At 45.9% G+C, this 24,855-nt stretch overlaps 1 protein-coding gene and 1 long non-coding RNA gene across 2 annotated transcripts; one reads left to right on the top strand and one right to left on the bottom strand.

The window, feature by feature from the left end:
* Positions 1-1,227: 1,227 nt before the first annotated feature.
* Positions 1,228-18,325, bottom strand: Mcur1 (mitochondrial calcium uniporter regulator 1). The gene is given in 9 exon segments (NM_001305178.1): positions 1,228-1,304; positions 2,432-2,546; positions 3,637-3,690; positions 6,572-6,643; positions 7,551-7,592; positions 9,017-9,118; positions 9,647-9,750; positions 13,089-13,208; positions 17,980-18,325. Coding segments are annotated over 9 exon segments (1,011 nt in total). The 3' UTR covers positions 1,228-1,248.
* Positions 8,948-11,103, top strand: LOC134482833 (uncharacterized). Its single transcript, XR_015641192.1, has 3 exons — positions 8,948-9,262; positions 10,042-10,554; positions 10,820-11,103. It is a non-coding gene; the product is annotated as an uncharacterized LOC134482833 (long non-coding RNA).
* Positions 18,326-24,855: the final 6,530 nt, after the last annotated feature.

The raw sequence follows: 24,855 nt of genomic DNA, 5'->3' as shown, positions 1-24,855 counted from the left end.
GTGACAAGGGGTGATTTATTCCACCAATCCGATGGCACGGTCTCTTGTGGTTTCTGCACTGTGCACCAGCTTGTGCATTTGTGCGAGCCAGGAAGGGTCCCCGAGTGTCTGAGTGCCAGCAATTTAAAGGAGAGGAGCATACATTTCTCCAAAGTACGTGCAGCTGCACAGGATCTCTCTGTCTCAATAGAGACCTGAGGTGACTGGGAGTGTCTTCTACACCAAAGAAATCAATGCAGATGAGGCCGGGGCCAAGCATGGGAGCTCTTTCACTCCGCAAGTGACAACCTGAGCTGCTCACAGGGAAAGGCATATTCATTCTAAAAGCTGTGCACACTGTCTAGATATCCCACAGGAGCAAAGTGCTGCGTGTCATTTTATAAAAAGCAGGTGGCCACCAGAAGGAAGTTCACTTTAAACCACACCCTGAAGCAGGGCTTTCATTCCGAGAACTACAAGTTTTCCGAGTAGGTAATGCCAGGAGTGTGGTGCTAAACTCTCACATCGGGAAGGAAAGGAGGAGGAGGAAGAGGGAGAGAAGGTTAGCGTTCTGAAAGGTAGAAGCTGGGCATGGTTGTGCTAAGGCGGGAAGATGAGTTCAAAGCCGACCAGAAGACCTTGTCTCAAAACCAGAAGGGCAGGAGTGGCAGCAGTGAGAGAACCTGTGCTAAGATCACAAAGCTTAGTTAGGCACCTAGACTTCCAGCTGCAAGGCACATTAACAATGTTGCTAAGACAATGAGAACCCAGAGACAAAGGCCCCGGAGGTGTACCAGGGTAGCTGCAACAGTACCGGGAGGGGCTGTCTGTAGCAAAGGCACAGAAGGGCTGGTATTCTGGGTTGAATTCCAATGATTCTTCAGATTTAAAGCTACCTTGTTTCCAAAACGCGTTCTCATGTTCTCCACATTACAAACTACTTAAAGCTCTACTTAGTTTTGTCAAATACTGCAGGAGAGACTAAGTCCATTGGTTTGGCTGAAAGGAGTCTTGAAAGCGTGGCCCATCCACACTGCTCAGCCGAAAGCCAACTAAACAGAGTTGCTCCGAACAATGATTACAGAAATCCCGACTTTCTTCACCTTGGTTATGGATCCACAGTTTGCACAGAAATAAATAATACACACGAAGTCAAATTAGGACTAAAAAAACCGAGAAAAGAGAAAAAAAGGGGGAGTTGGGTGGGTGGGACAGCAATCTGGTACTCTTATGGCAAAACAATGGGGGTTTCTTTAAATAGACACTTTATTATATCCACAGGCGGTAAAATCCCAGAGCTACTGTTAGGCACGTAAACACAGACCCTGTAAGAAAAAACAATGAGAGGACCGTTAGCCCCTGAAGGGGTTTTCTTTTTGTGCTGTACCAGGTGTCAGAAGCCACTCAGAGGGCTGAGTAGGGAGGGATGCTGGCTACTTAGTCAGCATGTTGGTCTTCCCTCCTTGGGCCGCCAGGACCTGGAAACAGCAGACTGACTGATGGGCCTCGATCCTCGAAACTGTTTATTAAGAACAAGTCTCCACCCGGCGACCGATGCAAACGTGTCCAGTAGTCAAGAAAACCTTTGAACGCAAGTTAGACTCACGATTGTAGGATCAAAGGGCACACATATGTGCTATGCTATAAGGAACAAAATTTCATTGTTGAATACCACCATAACTTTAAAATATTTGATTGCGCTGAAATGTTAGAACTGACTTGAAATAGTGGGTTTTGTTTTTGTTTATTTGTTTTGATGCCAACATATTCCTTCTTGGGCTTAAAAATTACAAAAGCAAGAATAACTTCTTTACACGATTGCCCTGTGGCTGGAGAGATGGCTCAGTGACCGCAAGCTGAGTCTGAATTCCCAGAACCCACGTGAGAAGCCGTACAGGCCAATAATGCCAGCTGTGTATGTGTGTAGGGGTGGGGTCAGGGGGTCAGGGGGTCAGAGGGTCAGGGTGTCAGAGATAGGACTGCGGGTGTCAGCCTTGCTCCAGATTCCGGGAGAGACCCTGCCTCAAGGAAATAAGATAGAGAAAAACAGAGCAAGGAACCCACGCCATCCTCTGGCCTCTGCTGGTGCACACATGGGTAACCCCAAAGTGTCACAGCTGAAGTAAGACGGTCACAGGCCTTCCATTGTAGTTTTAAGCTATTTCCTGCCCTACTTCCCTGAAATCCCTAAACCATAAGAGAAAGAAGAGCATCCTACCAAAGTTAAGGTCCCATCAATTATAAAGTACAATGGTATCTTCATTACTAAGGAGGAAAATGGCAAATCAGAGGCACTCCATGCACTGGGGAGCGCAGGATGTACTGTAACAAGAACATGTTCAAGCAGGAGAAAGGCTCAGTCAATGCCACGGGCTGCTCGCCTCCTGGTGCTCTATGACACTGGCCATGCTCTTCTCAATTGTTTGAAATACTCAGATGTGAAGCATCTTACCTGCTAAGTATTTGATTGTGTCAAGCTTGTGGGCTTCCAGCATCGTCTTGAGGCCAGCCACCTCGGTCTCTATCTTCCTGTCGGTCTGCGTCAGGGCTCTATCCTGCTGGGCATGCTTTCAAAGCAAAGAGGTTGAGAGCGTTAGAGCCTGTGGGTGCCGCCGGGTTCCCTGGTGCTCTGACCCAGAACTCTTTCTGGTTCAGTGAGGAGCAGTCCTAGTTTGAGAACTGGAGTTGGGACTTAGCGTTGGCTCTGATGTCGTCAGGCCACGTTGCATTGTCCAGAGCCCTTAATGTCTCCTGTCTCAGTTCCGTTCTGTTTGGGAAAAGGGATTAAAAGAAAAACAAACCAACAGCCCATCACTGGTCTTGCCCCGTAAGAGCTACCGAGAGACTCAAGGCCAATAAGCTACATGGAAAAAGTTGTGAGAACTAGAGACTGCTTTACCTGCTGTGCCATTAGGAGGCCAGACTGTTCTCGATGGTAGTGATGTGTGGTCCCTGGCTAGCCCCTGCAGGGGACAGTGGACTCGAAAGTTCTGCCGACACATGGACACAGCCTTAGATCTGACAACAACAGTGCTGTCTTGATAGTATTTCTAGCCACACCTTTCCAGGCCGTCTTCTCTCACAGGTCAAACATCAGGTATTTTATTAACACGAGGCACAGCTACCAGGGGCTGATTTATGTCTTTCTCCAAACATAAGACGACTCCAGGCTGCACATTTAACCCTTGGTGGGCAGTGACCCTGGCTGCTATACTGATGTGTAAAAACACTGGGAACATTTTACTAAAAATTCAAGCACGAGTAGTTTCTTATGGACACCCATGTGGGCAAATAATAAGGAAATGAAGCCATTCCAGAGGAAGGTCTTCTTGTCTCACTGGTCCTTCTGCAGCACAGGTCCCAGGCAATACGATATGGGTATCACCCATCCTATAAGCTACATACACACTCTACTGCTAAGCTATGCAATGTATACAGAAACACATGCACATGCGCACATGCACGCACACATACACACAGAATTATGCACATCAAATTGCTATAACTGTAATTCATGCATATGTTTTACTGCAGTGAAAAAGTCCCAAATTAAATGTGCACACCTCCTGTAACATGTCCGACAACAGTTAACCCCAGAGCCATGCATGGAGAGGTAAAGATAAAAAGAATAGCAGAGAAGTCAACCTCAGTCCTTACCAGGGACACTATTTCTGTCCTCAGTTCCAGCATCTTCTTCTCATTCAATGAGTACTGAAACAAACATTCCACATGATTAGAGTCTCGTCCACCATTTTTCTGGTGCCTTAAACATGCAGTCCTCATTGCCTCCTGGAACATCTAACAGGAGACTGTCACCCTGCATCACTGTAGCCCGCCTGCTCTGTCTTTGTAGTTGAGGCTTCTCACACTCACTGTGTGGCTGGCTTAATATGAACCGGACACAGCTAGAGTCATTTGGGAAGCCGGAGAGAATGGCTCACCAGGCTGGCCTGGGGGAAGGGGTGGGGCATTTTCATGATTGCTGTGGGAAGGCCCAGTTCACTGTGTTGATGGTTGGGATCTATAGGAAGGCAGACTGAACAAGCCATGGGGAGCAAGCCAATAAGCAGCACCCCTCCATGGCCATCGGCTCCTGCCTCCAGGTCTCTGCTCTGACTTCCTCAGAGGATGACCATGGGCTGTGGTAAACCCTTTCCTCCCCAGGCTGTGTTTGGTCATGGTGTTTCTCACAGCACCAGAAAGAAAGCAAGGCCCTGGTGATGTGTGACCCTTTTCCATTTCTCTTCGATCTTTCGTGTTTGTTGGTTTGCTTTAAATCTCTCAGCTGTGATATCACTGGGTCCTGCCCACTATTAGAACAGCATTTCTTGGGTCCCATTTATATGCGTGTTGATCAATGTGCCTTTGGGCTTGGGAGGGCTGATAAGGGGGAGGACACCATTTAATTTTGGAATGATATCCCCAGAACTACAAGCGTGACACACATTACCGGCATTTGTAGAAGCAATGTAATATCGGGAAAAAATAGCTCAAGAAATATGATTCTGTAACAAGATATATTATCATTGTAAAGCATGACACGGATACAAGAGAGACAGCAGAGCGTCCCAGACTGTCTTAACAACAATGAAAAGAACCCCTGCTGTGGGAAACCGCAGCGCAGTGCTCCTGAAGGCTGTCAGCTATTAAAGCTGGTAAAAAAGATTTAGTACAGCTCTGTTGACAATAAAATAAAAATCAGACATGTTTCCATAATAACGAGTATGAGTATTTAACTTAGCGAAGGGCAACCGGTAGTTTAAATCAACATTTTAAAACAATATTGTTACCAGGAAAAATGTTAATGCCCTTTAAAGTCCCTAAAAATTTATACCTATAAGTTGTTTTCTTCAAACTTATTGGGCAAATAAATGTAAAAATGCAGTGGTCAGAAGTAACTCCCCACCCCCAACTCTGGAATCCTAAACTAAAGACCGGCCAGTGACTAAGGACCCTGGCTGATTTCATAAGCTGGGTTTCGGATCGGTGCTATTCCTCAGATCACCAGCAGAGGGCAGAGTGCAATGCTCTGCACACCTTTCCGCTCACAGCACTAACAAATACACAGGGAAAAGAAAGGCCTATATCTCCACGCTGTCGCCATAACAATGACACGTCTGGGGCTCTATCCCCTGGAACTTGGAACTGCTGTGGAAACTGGCTGTAAAAATGACCACAGTCTGTTTTTTTGTTGGCTGTGCTGAGCATTAAGCCCAGGGCTTTACACACGCCCAACATGTGTTCTTCCACTGAGTTACAACCTTAGTCCAATTCTACCAAAAACGTAAAGAAGTCGAATCCCTTGTCTGCGTTACTGCACGGTCACAGGTTTACTGGTGGTACCGTTTCGGGCTTCAGGGTACCTTCACAGTCTCTCGCTCAGCAAATCCTCCACTTTGCATACATCTACGTTCACGCCCTGGAGCTCTGCCAACCTCTGAGATACATTTCTTCCCACCCTGGTTACGCACGCCCACGTCACTGCCTTCCTAAACCAAGTGGATTACAGCAAACCCTAGCACAGAGTTTCTCTTTTGGACACTAGTCAAGGAGGTCACTGACGTTTCCCATAGGCAGGGTGACTAGATCTCCTGACTCAACAGCTTCATGAGGTGTTAGGGCAGCCAATGGACTCAGCAAGTATTCCGAGTAACCACTGAAATCAGGGCAGCTCAGATACGATCACACACTTGTCTGAGTTCTAGCTTCCGTCATCACTAGGATACACTGACTGAAGGCAAATTCAGCAATGACAAGAACAGGAAGAGCAGTGTGGACTCCCCGGCATGGAAGCCATTTCCTGCTGGTGCCGAAGTGCTTCCCACACCCCAGCCTGCTTATGCGACAGGTGACAAAGGTACCTTTGATATCACTCAAGCTAAAGAGGGTCCCAGCAAGAAGATGGAGAGCTCAGACAGGAGTCATAAGTCAACAGAGTGTGGGGGATTTTGTAGCCCGGGGAGAGTGTGTGGTGTGTGTGTATGGGGTCAGGGGTTGGGGGGTTCAGGGTCAATGGTTATCACAGTAGAGAGTGTGAGGCCAAGAGTCTGAGTCTCAGAACTGCTTAAAAACCAAAACAACAAAAACAACCATCACCAGAACAACCCGACATATATCCACTGAAATACATGACCACTCACAGTATTTAAAAGACAACAGAGAAAGAAGCTTTAGTCAAAGTTCAATGTAGAATTTAATATAATGGCAATTTTACCTAAGTCAGAAAATCAGCTAACTTTTAAAAAGTTAGGGGCTGTGGGGATTAAATCAGTATTACATAGATTAAGACTGAGTGTAACTTTCTTATTAACACCTATGTAACATATTATCATATTAACATTATCTCTGTAACATATTAACATATTATCTTTGAAAAAAGTTTCAATTTCAGTTTGACTTTTTAATTTAAATGTCACTTTTGAAACCAAGTTTAAGTCCTGATCTAATTAAGATTTGAAACCAAGTTGTGAACTCTTATAAATGGACAAGTATCTAATAATATTTGTGTCTTGGGTGTAAGATTAAGACTTTGACAAGCATTCCATTCTAAAAAGAAATACATTAATGATTTACTTTAAATAAAGGAACATACCAATTCTTTTACTCTGCTCTTTTCTAGATTGAAGTTTAATTTGGTATCTGTCCGGACTTTGGTCACTTCATCCTGGGCAGAGGGCAGAGGACAAAGAGAATGAGAAGCCAGGGTAAAAGAGCTGCACCTTCTGAGACTTAAGCCCAGAGACATGGAGCCAGGCCTCCTGGTGTCCTAGGACTCTGGGCCAGCCACACCTCACATCAGCTCTGTGTCTAGCCCTCCCAGTTATCTACAGACAGTCCCCTTTGACCCCAATGTCAGCATGGTAGGGCTCAACTGCTTATGACCTCCTCATGGAATATGTGAATAGGATTATCTAGAGCATTTTAGAAAATAAAGATGGACCAATGGAACAAAGTCGACCCTGCTACATACGGTTTCTCACTAAGACCCATCTAAATCTTTTCTGACACCACTGCTCTTTCCTGCTTTATGAAGTAACCAAATGCTGGGCCAGCAACCATCTAACCCACATAGAGTTCTACGGAGTCACCATCTTCTAGACGGGTCCCATGGCTACTTTAGAGGAGTTTTTTTTTTTTTTCTTTTTTCTTTTTTTTTTTTTCGGAGCTGGGGACCGAACCCAGGGCCTTGCGCTCACTAGGCAAGCGCTTTACCGCTGAGCTAAATCCCCAACCCCTAGAGGAGTTTTGATTTACAATGGTTTAGCCAGGCTTGGTGGCAGAGAGGCCTGGAAGCTCCCACACGCAGGAGGCACAGAGAGGGCCAGGGAACTCGAGTTGTACACAGTGAGGCCGTATCTTAGGAAAGAAAAATATTCCCACAATGCAATTCTCTTGATGAATGTGGCCACAGACACAGGTCACCAAACATCACCTGATGTGTGCTTTGGAAGTGCACTAAGCATTCTCCACACAGAACTGAGTTTCCCAGCACCTCTATTGCACCTATGACTTTAATCTACTAATAAATACATACACTTACATAGATGCCCGAGGACAGGAGGGGAACTCACCATTACTTGCTGCTTTAACTGGTGTAGTTCAAGTTTTATTTTCTAAAAACAGAGTAAAAAGGAAAAGTCAAGGACACGTGACAGAGGAAAGCCACAAAACACACATCATAGTAAACACTTAAGACCAAGCTCGCCAAGGCCCTGGGTTCGGTCCCCAGCTCCGAAAAAGAGAACCAAAAAAAAAAAAAAAAAAAAAAAAAAAAAGACCAAGCTCGCCAACGTCCTCGCCAGTGCGACTACACTCAGAACACAGACCTACCTGAGCTGGGTGGGTGGTGCAGCCTGCTACCTCAGCTCTGGGGACATTGAGGCAGGAGGATTGTGCAATGAATTTGAGGCTAGCCTAGGCGATAAAGTGAGTAGAATACTAGCCAGGGCTAATATTAATTAGTATAATAAATAAGACTTTGTCTCAAAAAACTAAAAACAAAACCAAACCACTAAGCAAGCGAAAACATCCATGTACTGTCGTCCCATAATGCACGTGCAGACAGGAAGAGCAGTCTGACTTCATCTGGGGGGGTGGCCCCCATCAAATGAGGGACAGCTGTTTATGACGCACACAGCCATATTCAGGGACCCTGTCTTCCTTTTATTTCCTCCTCTGTTTTTTCCTTCTGCCAATTCTGCCTTCTATGAGCTGAGTTCAAGGGGACAACTGTGAGTCCAGAAGGCAGCAAATAACTCCCCTGTACGGGGCCTCACGAAGACACAAGACGGAAGCAGGATGCAAAGATGGCGCTTCCCTAAGCCACACACCACATTTTAAAGAGACAGAAATCAGGCTGGTGGGATTGCTCAGTGGGTAAAGCACTGGTCATGCAAGCCTGACCAATCTCTAAAATCCATGGACAGGTGGAAGGAGAAACCCAGCCCCACAAGGTCATCCCCTGATCTCTACAAGAACACTGTGGAGCACACACACGCATCCATCTGTAATCTAATTCCAGAGGCTCTGACACCTTTTTCTGACCTCTGTGGGGCAGTGTATGCAAGTGGGGCACAGATATACATGCAGGGAAAACACATAAAAAACTTAAAAAGAAATATTAACTTATTTATATACTTGCTTTTGGTAGGACAGGGGTATTTTGTAGAACTACCTATTCCTAAGACTGCAGACTGGGAAGTCCTACCATCCACACATTAGGGCGATGTGTGTATTAATACAGCATCACAGACAATGAAAACAGGAGTTCGGTTACTGCAAGGCATCCGTCAGACCGAGGTCTAGAATGGGCAAAATTGGCTTAGTGGAGGTTTTATCAGCCAGGGTCATGGTTTCCTCTTGAGGAGGGACTGGAAGGAGCCTGGGCAGGACTTGTGGGTGGGGAACATCATCATCTTGATGACCTCAGCAGTGCACACTGTACAGTCACCGTGACTTCTTTTCCTGTGCCCTTCTTCTAGGTGAGTGTAGCTCAATGTCTTAACAAAAAGAAGGCCATGCAAGGCTGCAGCTTTACCTCATTTTCTGCTCTGAGGGCAGAAAACTCACTCTTCTCCAAGATGATCATATCTTTCTTCACGTTAGCAATCTTAGATATAATTTGCTGAAGAGCGATTTCCTAGAAAAAGAGAAAAATGACACGTGGAATCTTGTCCGGTCCCCTGAAACCTCCTTCTTCTTACCTCTACCTGCTAACGGGGCTAAAAAGAAACCAGAACAGCGTGTGAGACTGGGAAGGTCACCTCTGCTCCAAAGTGAGAAGGTAAGGAGGACACTTGTCCGTCCATCTGTCTCTCTGTCCGTCCGTCCATCCGCAGCAGAGGCAAACGAGCCACGGCTTTAGAGGGAGGGAGACCACAGCTGGGACAGGACGCTGTCACCTGCAGTCCTGTCCATACCTCAGTCATTAATGTCAGCTTGCCTGGAACAGTGAGTGTTGGTTCAAGCATGAGCCACAGCGACTAACTGAATGGCTGAATTATTTTTATGGCTGAATTATTTTTATGATCATTTTGTCCTCTGAACCATGGTTAAAATGACCATGCACTTTTCAACAGATCGTCATCCAAAAACGGTTTGAGTATTTATTTCCCGTAAAAACCCCCTTTCCGATTCCCGCCCCACCGACCCGCCCCGACTACGTTACCTGTTGCATCTTGCTGACCATGTCTTTGTAGATGATGTCCATGTTGGTCTCCGTAATCTTGACCAATGCCGACACAATGATTTCTGCTTGTTGAATGGTAAACCCTAGGCGAGCACACAGAAACAACCAGACTCAGAGGGGAACACAAAGAAGGACACAGGAAACACGCATGTTCCCGTGAAGGTCTGAACTCAGAACAAGGAAAGCGTGGTCTAGTGGGGGGCTGAGACCAGACCCACAGGCCGTGACAGGTCGGACACCCTGACTGGGAGGAAGCACTAGCTTGTTTCTGATGCTGTGAGGAGGGTGGGACTTGAGGAGGGTGGGAACATTTCTGCTCATCAACACAACTCTAGACGTCCCCCTTTCACCTCTACTTTTCTCTTAAATTCTAGGCTGAAAAGGACGTTATGGTAGAAAGGCCTGCTATTTCATTCAATAAGAAAAGCTGGACAGAGAGACGATGACACAGTGTTTGGCCATTTTTCCAAAGCCCATCACTGCAACTGACTTTTGCTACTTTGTAGGTTCTTCTTTTTCCCACCCTTCATCCCCCAGTTTCACCCCCTAACACTAGATAGGAGAGAAAGGAGGATAGAGGGGAGAGAGGGATTATGAAGATCGCTGAATCTAGTTTTTTTCCTTTTGTTTCTTCTTTGGCCATGGCTACTAACAAACCACCACCAACGCCCCCTGAACCAGCAGCAACCCACCAACACCACCTGTTGGGGCTCTAGCATTTATACACCCTCTGAAAAGTTCCCGGAATTCCAAATGTCACACAATTGCAGAAATTATCTAAGGCTGGCAAAACCACGCCTCTGCTAGAGCACAAGGCAAATCCTAGTCAGCTGCTATGGACGGTCTGAAGCTGCCCCACATGGGATTAAAATAGGAGTACGTTCAGGGTTGGGGATTTGGCTCAGTGGTAGAGCGCTTGCCTAGCAAGTGCAAGGCCCTGGGTTCGGTCCCCAGCTCCGAAAAAAAGAAAAGAAAAAAAAAAAAAAGGAGTACATTCATATATTTCTGTGTTTTAAAAGGAAACCCAAATTCCAGAAATCTCAAAAAATGTCACCGCATACAATCTGCCTTGCTGCCTTTGATACCAGAAGGACCTTTGGGATTCTTTTTTTTTTTTTTTTTTTTTTTTTTTTTTGGTTCTTTTTTTCGGAGCTGGGGACCGAACCCAGGGCCTTGCGCTTCCCAGGCAAGCGCTCTACCACTGAGCTAAATCCCCAACCCCTTTGGGGTTCTTTTTATGTCTGTGGTACAGATAGATGTGTCACAGAAGCTTGAGGAAGGTGGGACTTGTATAGCTACACAGCAACCCAGGGTGTCTGCCTGCCCGACAGGCAGTGACCACCGCAGCTCACCTGTGGAATGAAGCTCCTCAAACGAGAATGTGTCCAACTGGATAAACAAACTTGGTGAAGTAAACACAGACGTGTGTGTATTTTAAATGCTCTGTGTTAGTCCAAAGCCTGGTATGGATGATATATGTGGCCTTCAATAGAGAACTGTAACCAGCCTATTTCTCCGAATATTAATTATAAGTGCACATCCTATGCTCCAAGTGCACTTTCAGGAAGGAAATGGCAGCCATCTGGTCTGTGCATGAGTGCGCGCGCATGTGGATGGAGAGGCCAGGGGCTGATAGCTGAGGGCCTTCCTAGCTCACTCTCCACCTTATTTTTCTGAGTAAGCTTTGCTCACTCAGGCAGAGGGCTGGCCAGCGAGCTCTTCTGTGTCCCCTCCTGGTGCTGGGATTATGGGTTCACCATTATGCCTACAGGGGTGCTAGCGCTCTGAAGTCAGGTCCCACGATGCTTACTTAACTTTCTGACCCTGGGGAAGAAAACCTGCTTCTCTTCCAGAGACTTTGGCTTCCACCACCCTTTTAGAGCAGCTTACAACTATTTGCAACCCCAGTTCTAGGGGATCTCATGCCCTAGGCTAGATTCTGAGGGCACCCTCCCCTTTCCCACAAATGTAAATAAAAATAAAACAAATCTTAAAAATGAAAAAAAAAAAAGAAAACAAACACAAAAAACAAACCACAGCCCAAAACAGGGCAGATGAGATAGCTCAGAGCATAAAGGCGCTTGGTGTTAAGACTGAAGACACGAATTCCATCCCCAGAACCACATGGTGGAAGGAAGAACCTCTCCCCAACCACGGTTAATATGTGTAAAACAAAACAAAACCAAATCCCAAAATCAACCAACCGAACCCACCAACAAATCCAAAAAACGAGCAAAAATGTAGTCTTTCAACAGAGAGAAACCATTTTAAAAAGTCTCCATTGTATCCATAGAGCAAAAAACATCCTTAAACGGGGTGAGGAAGGCAGTTAAAATTATAGGTGCTTGTACTGTCTGGTTCTGTGTGTCAACTTGACACAGGCTGGAGTTATCACAGAGGATGGAGCCTCCCTTGAGGAAATGCCTCCATGAGACCCAGCTGTAAGGCATTTTCTCAATTAGTGATCAAGTGGGGAGGGCCCATTGTGGGTGGTGCCTTCCCTGGGCTGGTGGTCTTGGGTTCTGTAAGAGAGCAAGCTGAGCAAGGCTGGGGAAGCAAGCCAGTAAGTAACATCCCTCCATGGCCTCTGCATCAGCTCCTGCTTCCAGACCTACTTGAGTTCCAGTCCTGACTTCCTTTGGTGATGAATAGCAATGTGGCAGTGTGAGCTGCTGAATAAACCCTTTCCTCCCCAACTTGCTTCCTGGTCATCGTGTTTTGCTCAGGAGTAGAAACCCTGACTAAGGCAGTGCATACCCAGCATGTATTATGCTCCCTTCCCTAGCATTGCATAAACTCTGTATGGTGGGTGGTACAAGTCTGAAATCTCAAGAGGAGGCAGGAGGATCAAAAGTTCAAGGTTACCCTCAGCTATACAGTTAGTCTGAGGCCAGCCTAGAACACATAAGTGTCTTTGTCCTTAAAAAAGAGGCTTTGTTAGCTTTGGCTGTCAACTCCATACACCTGGGCAGAAGAAGCAAACCTTAAGAACCACTTCCATGACCCATCCCCATGTCTGTGGGTGCAATTTTTAAATTGATCTAAGATGGCCATGCCCACTATGGGCAGTGCCATCCTTGGGGCAAGTGGCCCTGGGCTACTTAAGAAAGCAGGCTGAGCAAGGCAGGAAGGAGCACCCCTCTACAGTCTCAAGTTCAGGTCCCACTGACTTCCTTCATGACTTCCTTCAATGACCGACTGTACCTTGTAGGCTGAATAAACCTTCTCCTTCCCGAATATAGTTTTGGTCACAGTAGTTACCACAGCAACAGAGAGCAAACCAGAACATGAACCAAAAGCTTCCTGAAGGCTTCAGAGTCAAAGAGAGAGACACTCAAAGGAAGCATGAGAAGTACTAAAGCTTAGATCAACTGCACTGATCCAAGGTCGGGGTGTGGGGTGCTGGGCGAGGGGGGCTTACCATTTGCTTCAAGTAAGCACACCAGAGCGTGGGTGTCAAAGTAGAGCTGCCGACTCACAGAGGTGGGCAAGTTCCCCTTTCTGGGCTCCAGCTGATGGCACCTAGCAGACAGGCTTAGCTCTAGAAGGGAAAAGAACAGAAGGTAAGAACAAACGTAGCGGTGAGCAAAAGCCAGTTGATGCTACAGGTTACATTTCAATACTGCAGAAACCTATTCTGTTACAGTTCTGGAATCCATACATAGGACGTAACCCAGTGCATGTGAAATCCAGTTGTTTCCTGGACAACTTTCTCCATCCCAAGCAGAAACTGTACCCTGCAGTCAGTACGACAACTGTTTCAAACAGGGTCGCACTCTGCAGTCCAGACCAACCTGGAACAAACCGGCCTCAGGCTCAGTGATACTTCCCCTCCTCGGTCTCCCAAACCCTGGGGTCACAGGCTTCAGTCACCACCCAACCTCTTCCCCCCTCCATTGCTACAATCAGAGATCTCTTTAGGTCCTACTGTGTGTGTACTCTGTAGATTTCACACGCATGGCGTTGGACAACATGGTCTTAGCATGATGGTTAATGGTCATCCACACAGCAGAACATGTTGGCGCTCATCGCTGTGTCACTGAATATTCCATTGTACAACCCCACCAGTGTTCATCCACTTGAGAACTGAAGGATGAGGGCTGTTTACACTTTGTGGCTCTCCTGCGTGATGCTGTGGCCACTGTTTCCGTTCTCTGGAATATATCCCAGGGAGCAGAACTGCAGGGCCATACGGTAACTGTCTAAGGAACTTGCCAGATCCTTTCTCAGGCGGTATCACCAATTTTGTTGCTTACCCGCAGCCAAGGAGGCTCCCAATTTCTCCACGTCCTCGCTAACACCTGTTAGGATGTTTGCTTTATAAATTTATCACCATCCTACTGGGTACAAACAGCATCTTGTTGTGGCTTTCGCCTGCACCCCTCTAACGATGCTGCACATCTTTTCATACGCCTCCTAGACGATGAGTATCTTTCTTGTAGGAATGTCTATCAAGTGTTTTGTCTCCTTAAAGAATATTTATAGCCAGGTGTGGTGGTATGTACCCTTAATCCCAGCAGATGGAAGGCTGAGGCAGTTGGATTTCTGTAAGTTCAAAAGTTCAAAGCCTGTTATACACATACATAGAGACCCTGTCTCAAAAAAACAAATACACACACACACACACACACACACACACACACACACACAGTTGTAAGCTATGCCCTGTGGATGTTAGGAACTAAACTCGAATTCTCTAGAAAAGCAGCAAGTCTTTCCACTACCCCTGCCCCAAGTCAGGGTTTCTCTCTTTAACAGCTCTGGCTGTCCTGGAACTCAATTTGTAGAACAAGCTAGTCTCAAACTCACAGAGATCTGCCTACCTTTGCCTTTCAAGTGCTGGGATTAAATGCCTGCACCACCACACCCACCATGTCCACCACTGGCTCCTAACTCTTGAGCCAGCCTCTCCATAGATTTTTAACCGGACTCTGGTCTTTCTACTATTGAACTGAAGAGTTCTTCCTTCCAGTCACACTGGTGCTTTCCTTTTTACCCTCATTTTAGCATTCTCGGAAGACCTTCCAGGCAACAAGCCAGGAATAATTTTATACTTTGTAACTAAGCTGTAACAACATCTAGGACCTAGACTATGACTCTTTCTAGTAACCTGTTCATGAGTGAACTCACTTCATCCTGGGCCTTTTCCATCACCATTCACATCTAGTCCAGGACTAGAGGCAGCTCTGGAAGATTACAGGAAGACTGTCCAGGGTTGGGCACGAGGCTTTGTCAATAGTGTGTTTGCCTGGTGCACAGGAGCCCCTGCATTCAATGCTCAACACCATATGGAGCCAAGGGTGGTGGTGCACGCCTGACATCCTAGCATTCAGGAAGAGGCAGGAGGTTTAGGAGTTGGAGGTCATCCCTGGCTACATTGGGAGTTTGAGGCCAGCCTGGTCTATATTATGAGGAGCCTCCCCACCTCCCCCCTCAAGGTCTGTCTAACACAAAGCATAGGGAATTCAAAAAAGTGTTGCATAAATGAAAGCGCTCCTCAAGGGGACTTCCTAGGGGACCTCAATCATCTTAGTCCTCTGCTGGACTATTCCACTGGCAAGGGGGCTTGAGAACATGAGTCTAGAACTGTGGTTCTCACCTTCCCAATGCTGTGACCCTTTAATACAGTTCCTCATGCTGTGCTGACCCCCAACCGTAAAGTGATTTTGTTGCTACTTGATACCTATAATTTTGCTACTGTTAGGAATCATAAAGTAAACAGCTGCTGCAGGACATCTGATATGTGACCCCTGTCACATAGGTCATTTGTCCAAAAGAAGGGACGCAGGTCTAGAGGAATGGCAGGGTCGCTGTAGCCCCCATTTCCTTGTTTTAATGAGACAGCAACTCCTGGGACTTATAACATTAACACCATCCCCACCCTACCATATCTACACAGCAGAACAAAAACAGTCTCTCAAGGTTTGAACATGCTTGGTCCAGGGAGTGGCACTATTAGAAGGTGTGGCCCTGTTGGAGTAGGTGTGTCACTGTGGGTGTGGGCTCTAAGACTCTCATCCTAGCTGCCTGGTATTCTGCTAGCAGCCTTCAGATGAAGATGTAGAACTCTCAGCTCTGCCTGCACCATGCCTGCCTGGATGCTGCCATGCTCCCACCTTGATGATAATGGACTGAACCTCTGAACCTGTAAGCCAGTCCCAATTAAATGTTGTCCTTATAAGAGTTGCCTCGGTCATGGTGTCTGTTCACAGCAGTAAAACCCTGACTAAGACACAATCAGAACAGGGGTTGGAGAGAAGCCCCAGCGATTAATGCCACCGACTGCTCTTTCAGAGGATTCTGGTTCAATTCCCAGCACCCACACGGTCATTCGCATGTGTGAACACACATGTGTTCAGATTCGTATGTAGCATATGTGTGTGTGCCTGCCTGTAGATGCCTCAGATTGATGTCTGGCATCTTTCTTGACCAATCTGTACCTTAGTCACCCATGTAATGTCTCTCGATTGAACCCAGAGCTCATGGGTATGGCTAGAGATCGCCCACAACTGCACCTTCTGAGTGCTGGAAAGGAAGGTCACTATGTAAGCCCAGTATATAATTTATGTGGGTGCTGGGGACCTCAACTCTGGTCCTCCCGCTTGAGTATTTTATCCACCAAGTTAGATCCCCAGACCAACACACCACCACTGTTAAAAATGATTTGTACATTGACCAGTTTTTTTTTTTTCCTTCCTTTTTCCAGAAACAACTGGAACCAGAAATAGCAAGCTTGGTTGAAGAAAGCTGGCTTCTAAAAAGTAAGGGAAAGGGCTGGCCACTTCCCAATGGGCGTTTTACCCACAGAGGGATGGGAATGCCACCCTGTTTGGTCAAGACAACAATGAGGACCCAGGAGTACTTAATTCCCAGGGATCACAGCAGGAAGACGTTAACTTAAGGGGTATTAGAATGTAAGGTGTAATTCTCCTCTCTGGAGACCTTCGTCACAGTCAAAGGGTGCTAAAATCCATCATTGTAAAAGAAGCCCAAAGATAGCCCTGAATGGATGAGAAACCAACTGTAAAATTATCCACTGAGGACCTCAGGCACAAAACTGAACTAACAACCTCGGGCCAAGGATAAAGGAGCAAAATGCTGACAGCTTAAACGGGCAGGAAAGCTTACTGTTTCTGCTGCTTCCCTTTTAAAAATGCAGCTATCCTCTCAAAAGAAGGAGAACAATACAATGGCACTATCTTGCTAACACAATGAGAAAGAACCCCCGCCCCCAATCTTTGTGCCAAAACCATACATTAAGAGCAAAAACATCGGCAGGCAACAGCTTGTGAAAAGTCCAGCAAGCAGGGGTGTGGTAGCTTAGCCTTTAACCCCAGCACTTCGGTGGCACAAGGGATCTCTGTGTTAGGCTACACGGTTCTCTCCTGGTCTCAAAGCAGAACAAAACAAAATAGCACACAGGAAGGCAAGGTATGGAAATAAGAAGCCAGACAGGTCTCCAACTCCTAATCCTACAAAACACGGACAGAAAGCTCACTGCTTGTTTTCCTACCTATGTGTAAAGCGTCCCTCGTTTTTTCTGAACTATTAGGAGCCTCTCCCCTAGCCATAAGCATTCTTAAATTTTAGATGCAGGTAATGATCATAGAAAAAAAATATGGAAGACCAACGCGTGGGTGTATATGGCTACCATAGACAGAAACAGGTTACCCAAGAAGTAATTATGCCACGTTTGCTGATTAGCCTGCAGGATAAGATTTAATCTGCTACTTACTATGAACACATTCCAGGTAGTTTACTTTCCTTGTCTTAGGCAGTTCAGTGGTGTCCCTCGCCTCCTTCAATTACCTAAATGACACAGAGATTCCTACTCTGGCCACTCAGTTTAAAGGCACAGAGTTCTTCTTCAAGCCGTAAACATAAAGCCTCTATTTTTCTTTATAGTATTTGTCGTTAGTAAGTGCGTATACATATACAAAACACCTGCTGCATATCTTGCAGAAAGCTCCGGAAAGAGAAGAGTTTGTTGAACTTATTACCTCCAAACAGCTAGAAAAGTGTCAGGCAGAGAACAGGCAACAGCGGACCATGAAAGAATCAATAGTTTGGAATCAAAGGAAAACGGCATCCCTTCATTCCTGGATCTGCGCCCCTCGGACCTGAATACCCGGGCACCGGCTTCTAGCACTTTTCCCACTTCTCCCTGGCTCCAACATGTGTGCAAAGGCAGCCCGAGTATGCGTGTCATCCGGTGTCAGGCCACCCGGGCTCTGCGCTCCGAAACCTCGCCCCAGCGGCGCGACCACAGCCCAGTCACTTGGGTGACCTGTGGTTCCTCCCTCCGGCCTCACCTCTCCGGCTGCTCACGAGCGCGGCCACGCGCCGGGCACCCAGCCGCAGACGGCCCAGCGCGTTCCTGCCAGCGCCGAGCGCGGCCGCGGGGATGACGAGCCCCGGGCGCGAGCGCTCAGCCAGCGTCCTACGCGGGGCGGTGGCGGCCAGGCGCGGGGAGGGCACGAGCAAGAGGAGCAGCAGCCGGGACGCGCGGGCGGTCCGTCCTCGAGGCCTTAGCCAGCTTCGTCCGCCGGGCAGCGTGGAGACGCCGGGGCGCACCGGAACTCCGCAGCCGGAGGACAGGAGCCGCTGGCGACCCGGTGTGCGCTTCGGCCGCTCGGCCGCCAAGGAGCCGCTGTCCATCCCCGAGTGGGTCACAGGCCGGAGCGCGCACGCATGTCGCTCCCGCGCGGTCCCGATTCCGAGTCGCCTCGGGAGCGAGCGTGGGCCGCCGTGCAGACCTGCCCTTTCCTGCCCGCCTGCGGCGTAGTCCGCCGTTGCCACGCCTCCTCCCCATAGCCGCCAGCCTCGTCGGAGCCCGCCCTGACCACGCCCCTCAGATGGCGGCCCCAGCCCGGCTCCTCCAGTCTCACCCTCTCCCGGGCTCGCCTTTGCATCACCACGCCCCTGTCCCCTTGCCATGGCCTGCCGTAACCTTGTCTCTGGGGCGGGAACTAGGGTGCGCCTTAGCCATTTTCCGGCTGCAGAATTACGCTGCTCTTTCTGCTTCTGTGACTTACAGTTTCATTATGCAGTTGTCTTAAGAATGTTAATGGCTTCTTTGTCCTTCGCAGACCGGTGAAAAGTTCTTGACTGCTCCGGCTGGCTTAGATTTTTATTTAACTCAAGTTCTCTAGGGTTGTGTTTTAGGGAATTATTCACAGGGTATAGGGAACTATGTTTCCAGAGCCCATAAGTTAAATTTCCAGGTTTTTTTGTTTTGTTTTTTGTTTTGTTTTTTTGAGACAAAGTTTCACTATGTAGCCCTCACTAGCCTGGGACTCACTATGTAGATCAAGCTGGCCTTTGCCACCTGAGTGATGGGATTAAAGGCGTGCACTATCACATGGGGCTACAGCTTTTGTTTTGGATTAGCGCACAATAAAAGGTCCTAGTGTGGAAACGTAAAACGTGGAGTATGAATGTTAAACTAGACTGGATAATAAGATATTTGAGGGGGCTGGAGAGATGGCTCAGTGGTTAAGAGCACTGACTGCTCTTCCAGAGGTCCTGAGTTCAAATCCCAGCAACCACATGGTGGCTCACAACCATCTGTAATGAGATCTGATGCCCTCTTCTGGTGTGTCTGAAGACAGCGACAGTGTACTTATATATAATAAATAAATATTATTTAAAAAAAAAGATATTTGAAACAGGCAGTGTTTTAGCTCGGAACTTTTCGAAAGACTGTCGCACTTTAGAGTTTCCTGGTCCTTTGTGTTATCTTGATGCATGATGAATCACCTGTACCAGTCACTATGCTGGGAGAGAGAGAAAAGACATTGCTGTTGGATGGGTGGGGGCAGAGAGAGCGGGGGGGGGGGAGGCGGGGGGGGAGACAGAGAGACAGAGAGACAGAGAGACAGACAGAGAGAGGAAGGAAAAGGAAAGGACATGACTGCCTCTCTTACGTTGGAGGAGGGCATAGTCAGAAAAGGGAAAACATAGCCAGAGACAGACCTCTGCGAGAGTCCAAAGGACTGAACCTGACCTTGAGTCTGGCCACTTGGGAGAAGTGGAAGTGAGAGGAGAGAGAGGAGAGCCAGAAGTGTAGAGTAAAGGGGGCAGGTAACCAAAATGGTTAGGGAAGGGCATCTAGGAGAAGGGCAGCCCAGCCCCTGGGCTGGAGACGTTTAGGATGGGGGCAGAGTATGCCAGCCAGAAGGACCCTGTAAGAGGTAAGCACTGAGGGATGCTAAGAGAACCTGGCAGCCCAGTCTGCTTTGAGAGGTTAAATAAGCACCTTAGTTAGCCCTTTGTCTGGGGTTTGAGACCTAACAGTTATATTCTGGAAGTGATCAGTAATTAAGGTCTTTTTCTTTTCTTTTCTTTTCTTTTCTTTTCCTCTCTTCTCTTTTCTTTTCTTTTCTTTTCTTTTCTTTTCTAGCTAAAGGCTGTCCCTGTACACACGATGTAAAAAGTGCTGGGAGCCATGAAAAGAACAGAGAGCTCTGAGCAGGGAAATGTGTAAACAGACAGGGAAGACATACGGGTGACTACAACATGCAAATAATTTAAAAATAAGGTACAAGCCAGATGCTTTAAAGGTTAAGATATCAATTTGTAGAATGGCAGGTAATACAAAATCCTCACCTACAGCCTTTCCTGTTGATGAATTTTGCTCAAGGCCTACCTCTGAGAATGCCATCTAAGGAGATAATCCCCAAACATTAAAAACCTGTTCGTTTAGACCATAAGATTTTTTTTAAGTACTCTTTTTTTAAAACAAGATTTATTTATTATATATAAGTACACTGTGGCTGTCTTCAGACACACCAGAAGAGGGCATTAGACCCCATTACAGATGGTTGTGAGCCACCATGTGGTTGCTGGGAATCTAACTCAGGACCTCTGGAAGAGCAGTCAGTGCTCTTAACCACTGAGCCATTTCTGCAGCCAGGATTTCTTATTTTTATAAAATGTTGAGCATTTGGTAATTTCATATAGGCTGACTTCATACAGGCACAAAGGAAAGACTAGATGTGGTGGTGCAGCCCTGGAGTCACAGCCTTGGAGAGGCAGAGGCAGAAGGATCAGGAGTTTGTTCACCTATATTCTTGGCTGCGTAGCAAGTTCAAGGCTAGTAGAGATAGTGTGTGTGTGTGTGTGTGTGTGTGTGTGTGTGTGTATGTACATGGGCGTGCATGCACGCTCATGCGTGAAAAGATGCCATAATTTGTGACTGCAGACAAAATGCACATAGTTAGAGGCACTGTACAGGGCAGTGGCACAAATGTGAGTCTTTAAAATTGATGTATGATTTGCAAACATTAAAGTCCACACATTTTATATGTTTAATAATTGTATGTAACAGTATATACCAAGCAAAGAAGAGCTGGGGATATTTTCCTTTCTCTGGAATATTCCTTTGTGCTCCTTTTCAGTTTCCAAAATCACCAACCTGACAAGAGGCACCTGGGCTCGGATTTCAATCACCACAGACTAGTTTCATTGGGTCTTGGAAGTTTCGCTGGTTCTTGGACTTCATACAAGTGGAGTCCTACAAAAACATTGACCAGCGTCTGAGGCCTTCCGTGGGAGTCATCTCTTCTGCATCAAAGGCTACTCTCATTATTAAATACTACCTCGCTGTATGACTAACAGTGACCATGTGGTTATCCATTCTCCTACTGACTGACATTTGGTCTGTTTCTGGGTTGGGAGTCTCCTGAGTAAATCATTGTATGGACATATGTCTTAAACTGTCTTATTTCCATAAGACAGTTTCTAAGATTCAAATTGCTAAATCATGTGATAATTGTAATCGAACCTTATCGATACTGACGGATTGTTTTTTAAAGGGACCACATCCGTTGATACTCGCACCAGCGATGGACGGGATTTTCGGTCATTTACATTCTTGGCAGGCTTGATGACCCTTTTTGGAATGTGTGACACGGTCTGCTGGAGTTTTCAGTGCAACCACATGCAGGGACAAAGATGGAGAGGCCCCTTGTGATACTGAGGTTTCCACGTTTTACTTGAAGGGGGAAAACTATCCACTCTAAGTAGATTCTAAGGAGCTAAATATATCTATTGTAGTCCCTACAGCATCCTTCTGTAAGATTCACAAAGTCCACAAATCATAAAACGTAATGCTAAAACATGTTCAACAGCCAAAAAGGGAGACTGAAAAGAAGGGCAAATAAATAAACCACAAAACACAGAGGAAAAATGAAACAAAACAAAAACAATAAAATGGCAGGCCTACATCTAAACATGCTAATAATCACGTTAAATATAAATGTTCTACGTGAGACGCTGACAAACAAGAAATTCCACACACTAAATATTTTGGCTTCCCAGGCCACAGGCAATCCATGTTACGTATTTTCCAACTTAGAAGTAGGTGGAGTATTGGGCTTTACCAGTGAGCTATAATTTCAACACACCAATTAAAACAGTCAGTGGGCATGAGCTTAAAAAAAAATTTTCAAATCCTCAAAAAGCAAAAAAAAAAAAAATTGATTAATTCAGTTAAAAATAGGCAACTACAAATTTTAAATTTGACAAATTTAAAGAATGAACCATGACTTAATTACATGCTGTCCTCAAGAAATGTGAGTATATAATGTAGCTGGGTTACAAATAACCAAGGGCAAGGCGTTCTCTCCTCTTCCTGGACAAACAGTGTCCCATGCTGACAAAGTGTACACAGGAGCCCCTGCTTTTCCGTGACCAAATGTGATCCTGATCCTGATGTCAAAAACAGTGGCTATGAGAATAAGGAACAGAACGCATTTGGTGCTCTATTCATGGGTGTGGGTGTGGGTGTTAATGGGGCAATAATGTTTTAAAAGTATGTTAACAAAAATATTTTATATGTTTATATCTATTGCATAAATTATTTTGTCTCTTATTTTAGCAAAATCACTATTATGTTATAGTGTGAATTTTTTAAATGTAATTTGTTATCTTAAACTGGGGGAAAACTACTTAAACTACTTAAAAGATTATGGAATAAAAATTGAACCAAATTTAAATGACCTAGATCAAAAACATTAAGTAAATGTAAAAACAAACAAACAAAAAAAAACCCTTAAATGTATGGTTTTAATGATTTGCACAAATTTCAACTATGAAGAATTTTATTGAAGGACCAAATAACTGCAACTATCAGAATTATTCCAAGCTGACATTTCTATTTAATATTTTAAAATTTTCATGCAACCCCTGTGCATGCCTTTGATTCTAGCCCTTGGGAGGCAGAGGCAAGCATATTTCTGAGTTCCAGGCCAGCCAGGGCTATACAGAGAAACCCTGTCTCAAAAACTAACCCCTTTCCCCCCTCAAAATTGTACAACCTTAGTAAATGCCTTTATACTGAAACACTGTGTGTAGTTTCAGTGTGGAGGGCCCTTGGTCTAGTCGCTCTAGTCAATTAGATAAACAACTGGGGTCATGATTTATCTATGCCATGTCTCTCTGAACACTGAGATGTTGCCAAGATGTCATGTGTCACACCTGTAAATAATGCTCTAGTTTTTTGTATCTGCAAGACCAACAGATTAGGTATAAAGAAAAGAGAGAATAGATGCTTGGCCTTCCAGGAATCAATGCTTTGTTAGGCAAGAATCTGTGCTTTGTCTAGTGGTCTATTGGTTGGTCTTTCTTTTGCTTGGCGTCTTCCTTCCTTCCTTTTAATCACAGACATGCTTGGAAGTAGATAATGAACCATGAACTTTGTTTATATAATTTTAAAAATTATCATCGTTATCATTTAGTGTGTATGGGTGTTTTGCCTTCATATTATGTCTGTGCACCATACACATGCCGGATGACTGTGGAGATGAGAAAAAGGCACCAGTCCTCTGGAATTGGAGTCACAGATGTGCCCTAAGAGCCAAATTCGAGTCTTCTGCAATAGGTCCTAACCTTTGAGCCATCTCTCCAGCACCATTAATCTACCCTTGAAATGCGATTATAGACACACCCAAAGGTTTGCCAGCAATTCTCCATCTGTGTGTCAGGACCCCTTTGGAGGGGTTGAACAGTCCTCTCACAGAGATTGCATAATAGATATCTTGCATATTAACAATAGCAAAATTATTAGGAAGGAGCAATGAAAACAATTTTCTGGTTGGTCACCATATCATGAGGAACTGTATTAAAGGGTCGCGGTGTTAGGAAAGTTGAGAACCACAGTCCTAGGTGAATCTAAAGCCAGTCTAGGGATTAAACCACACGGTATGCATGCAATATTTACCCTAAATATTTTCCAAGTGAGACTGGTTAATTTCTTCTATGTAGAGCCTGTGGCGTCAGAAAACTGACAGCATTTTGGAAAAACTGAGTTAGTTATTCCACAATCCTCTGGAAACTGCGGCTTTCATACTGTGTTCATTTTGCTGCTCGCCACTCAATGTGGATTTCTGAGATTTCTCCAAAGCATCACTTACATAAGGTATTTCTGGCACCAGATGTTTTGGAATTTTGCGCGGATAATTATAGCATAAACAAAAGAAGGTCGGATTCATCCCTCACTCTCCCTGCAATCCTAAATGTGTCCACCAGGGGGAGCGTTCTCTCACTCTTTAGGTTGCCAAGTCCCCTGTTGTGAGCGCCCTTCGAGTTCGTTCCCAAATTTTTCAAGAATTCATTTCCTTTAAACGTTTTCCGTGCTTAAGCTATTTCAAACTTAAAAGACAAATCGTTCTCTTTTGATGTTTCCAAAGGGGCATGCCTACTCACGTTTCCACAAGAGGAAAAGATAGGGAACACCATTTTTTTTTTTTTTTTTTTTTGGTTCTTTTTTTCGGAGCTGGGGACCGAACCCAGGGCCTTGCGCTTCCTAGGCAAGCGCTCTACCACTGAGCTAAATCCCCAACCAGGGAACACCATTTTATCTAGTTTTGCGGATTGGCTCAGTGAGCCTCATTATCAAGCCAAGCCCTGTCGCATCCATGCTTCTCAGGTGACAGGAAGTCCTTGGGGTGTGGAAATGTCTATCTTCCAAAAGTTAAGGTTAAATGGCTGGTGTTCTTTGCAGAGAAGTACAGTGGTTGAGAGCATGGGCACGCGTAATGACCCCACTGTGTCTTTTCCACACCCTGACTTCCATCTTGAACTGAGTGATACCAGCTATATCTTAAGAAGACTGACAATGAGATCACGAGTCATCCATCACTCCTGCAGTACGCGCTCAGCGAATAGAGGCTCGCTTGGTTGTTTAT

Source organism: Rattus norvegicus, chromosome 17 (genome assembly GCF_021556685.1).
Source record: "Rattus norvegicus strain SHRSP/BbbUtx chromosome 17, alternate assembly SHRSP_T2T, whole genome shotgun sequence".
In the NCBI taxonomy this organism is placed as follows: Eukaryota; Metazoa; Chordata; class Mammalia; order Rodentia; family Muridae; genus Rattus; species Rattus norvegicus.
Note: the sequence above shows the minus strand (reverse complement) of the source record. Positions and strands in the feature narration are given on the sequence as shown.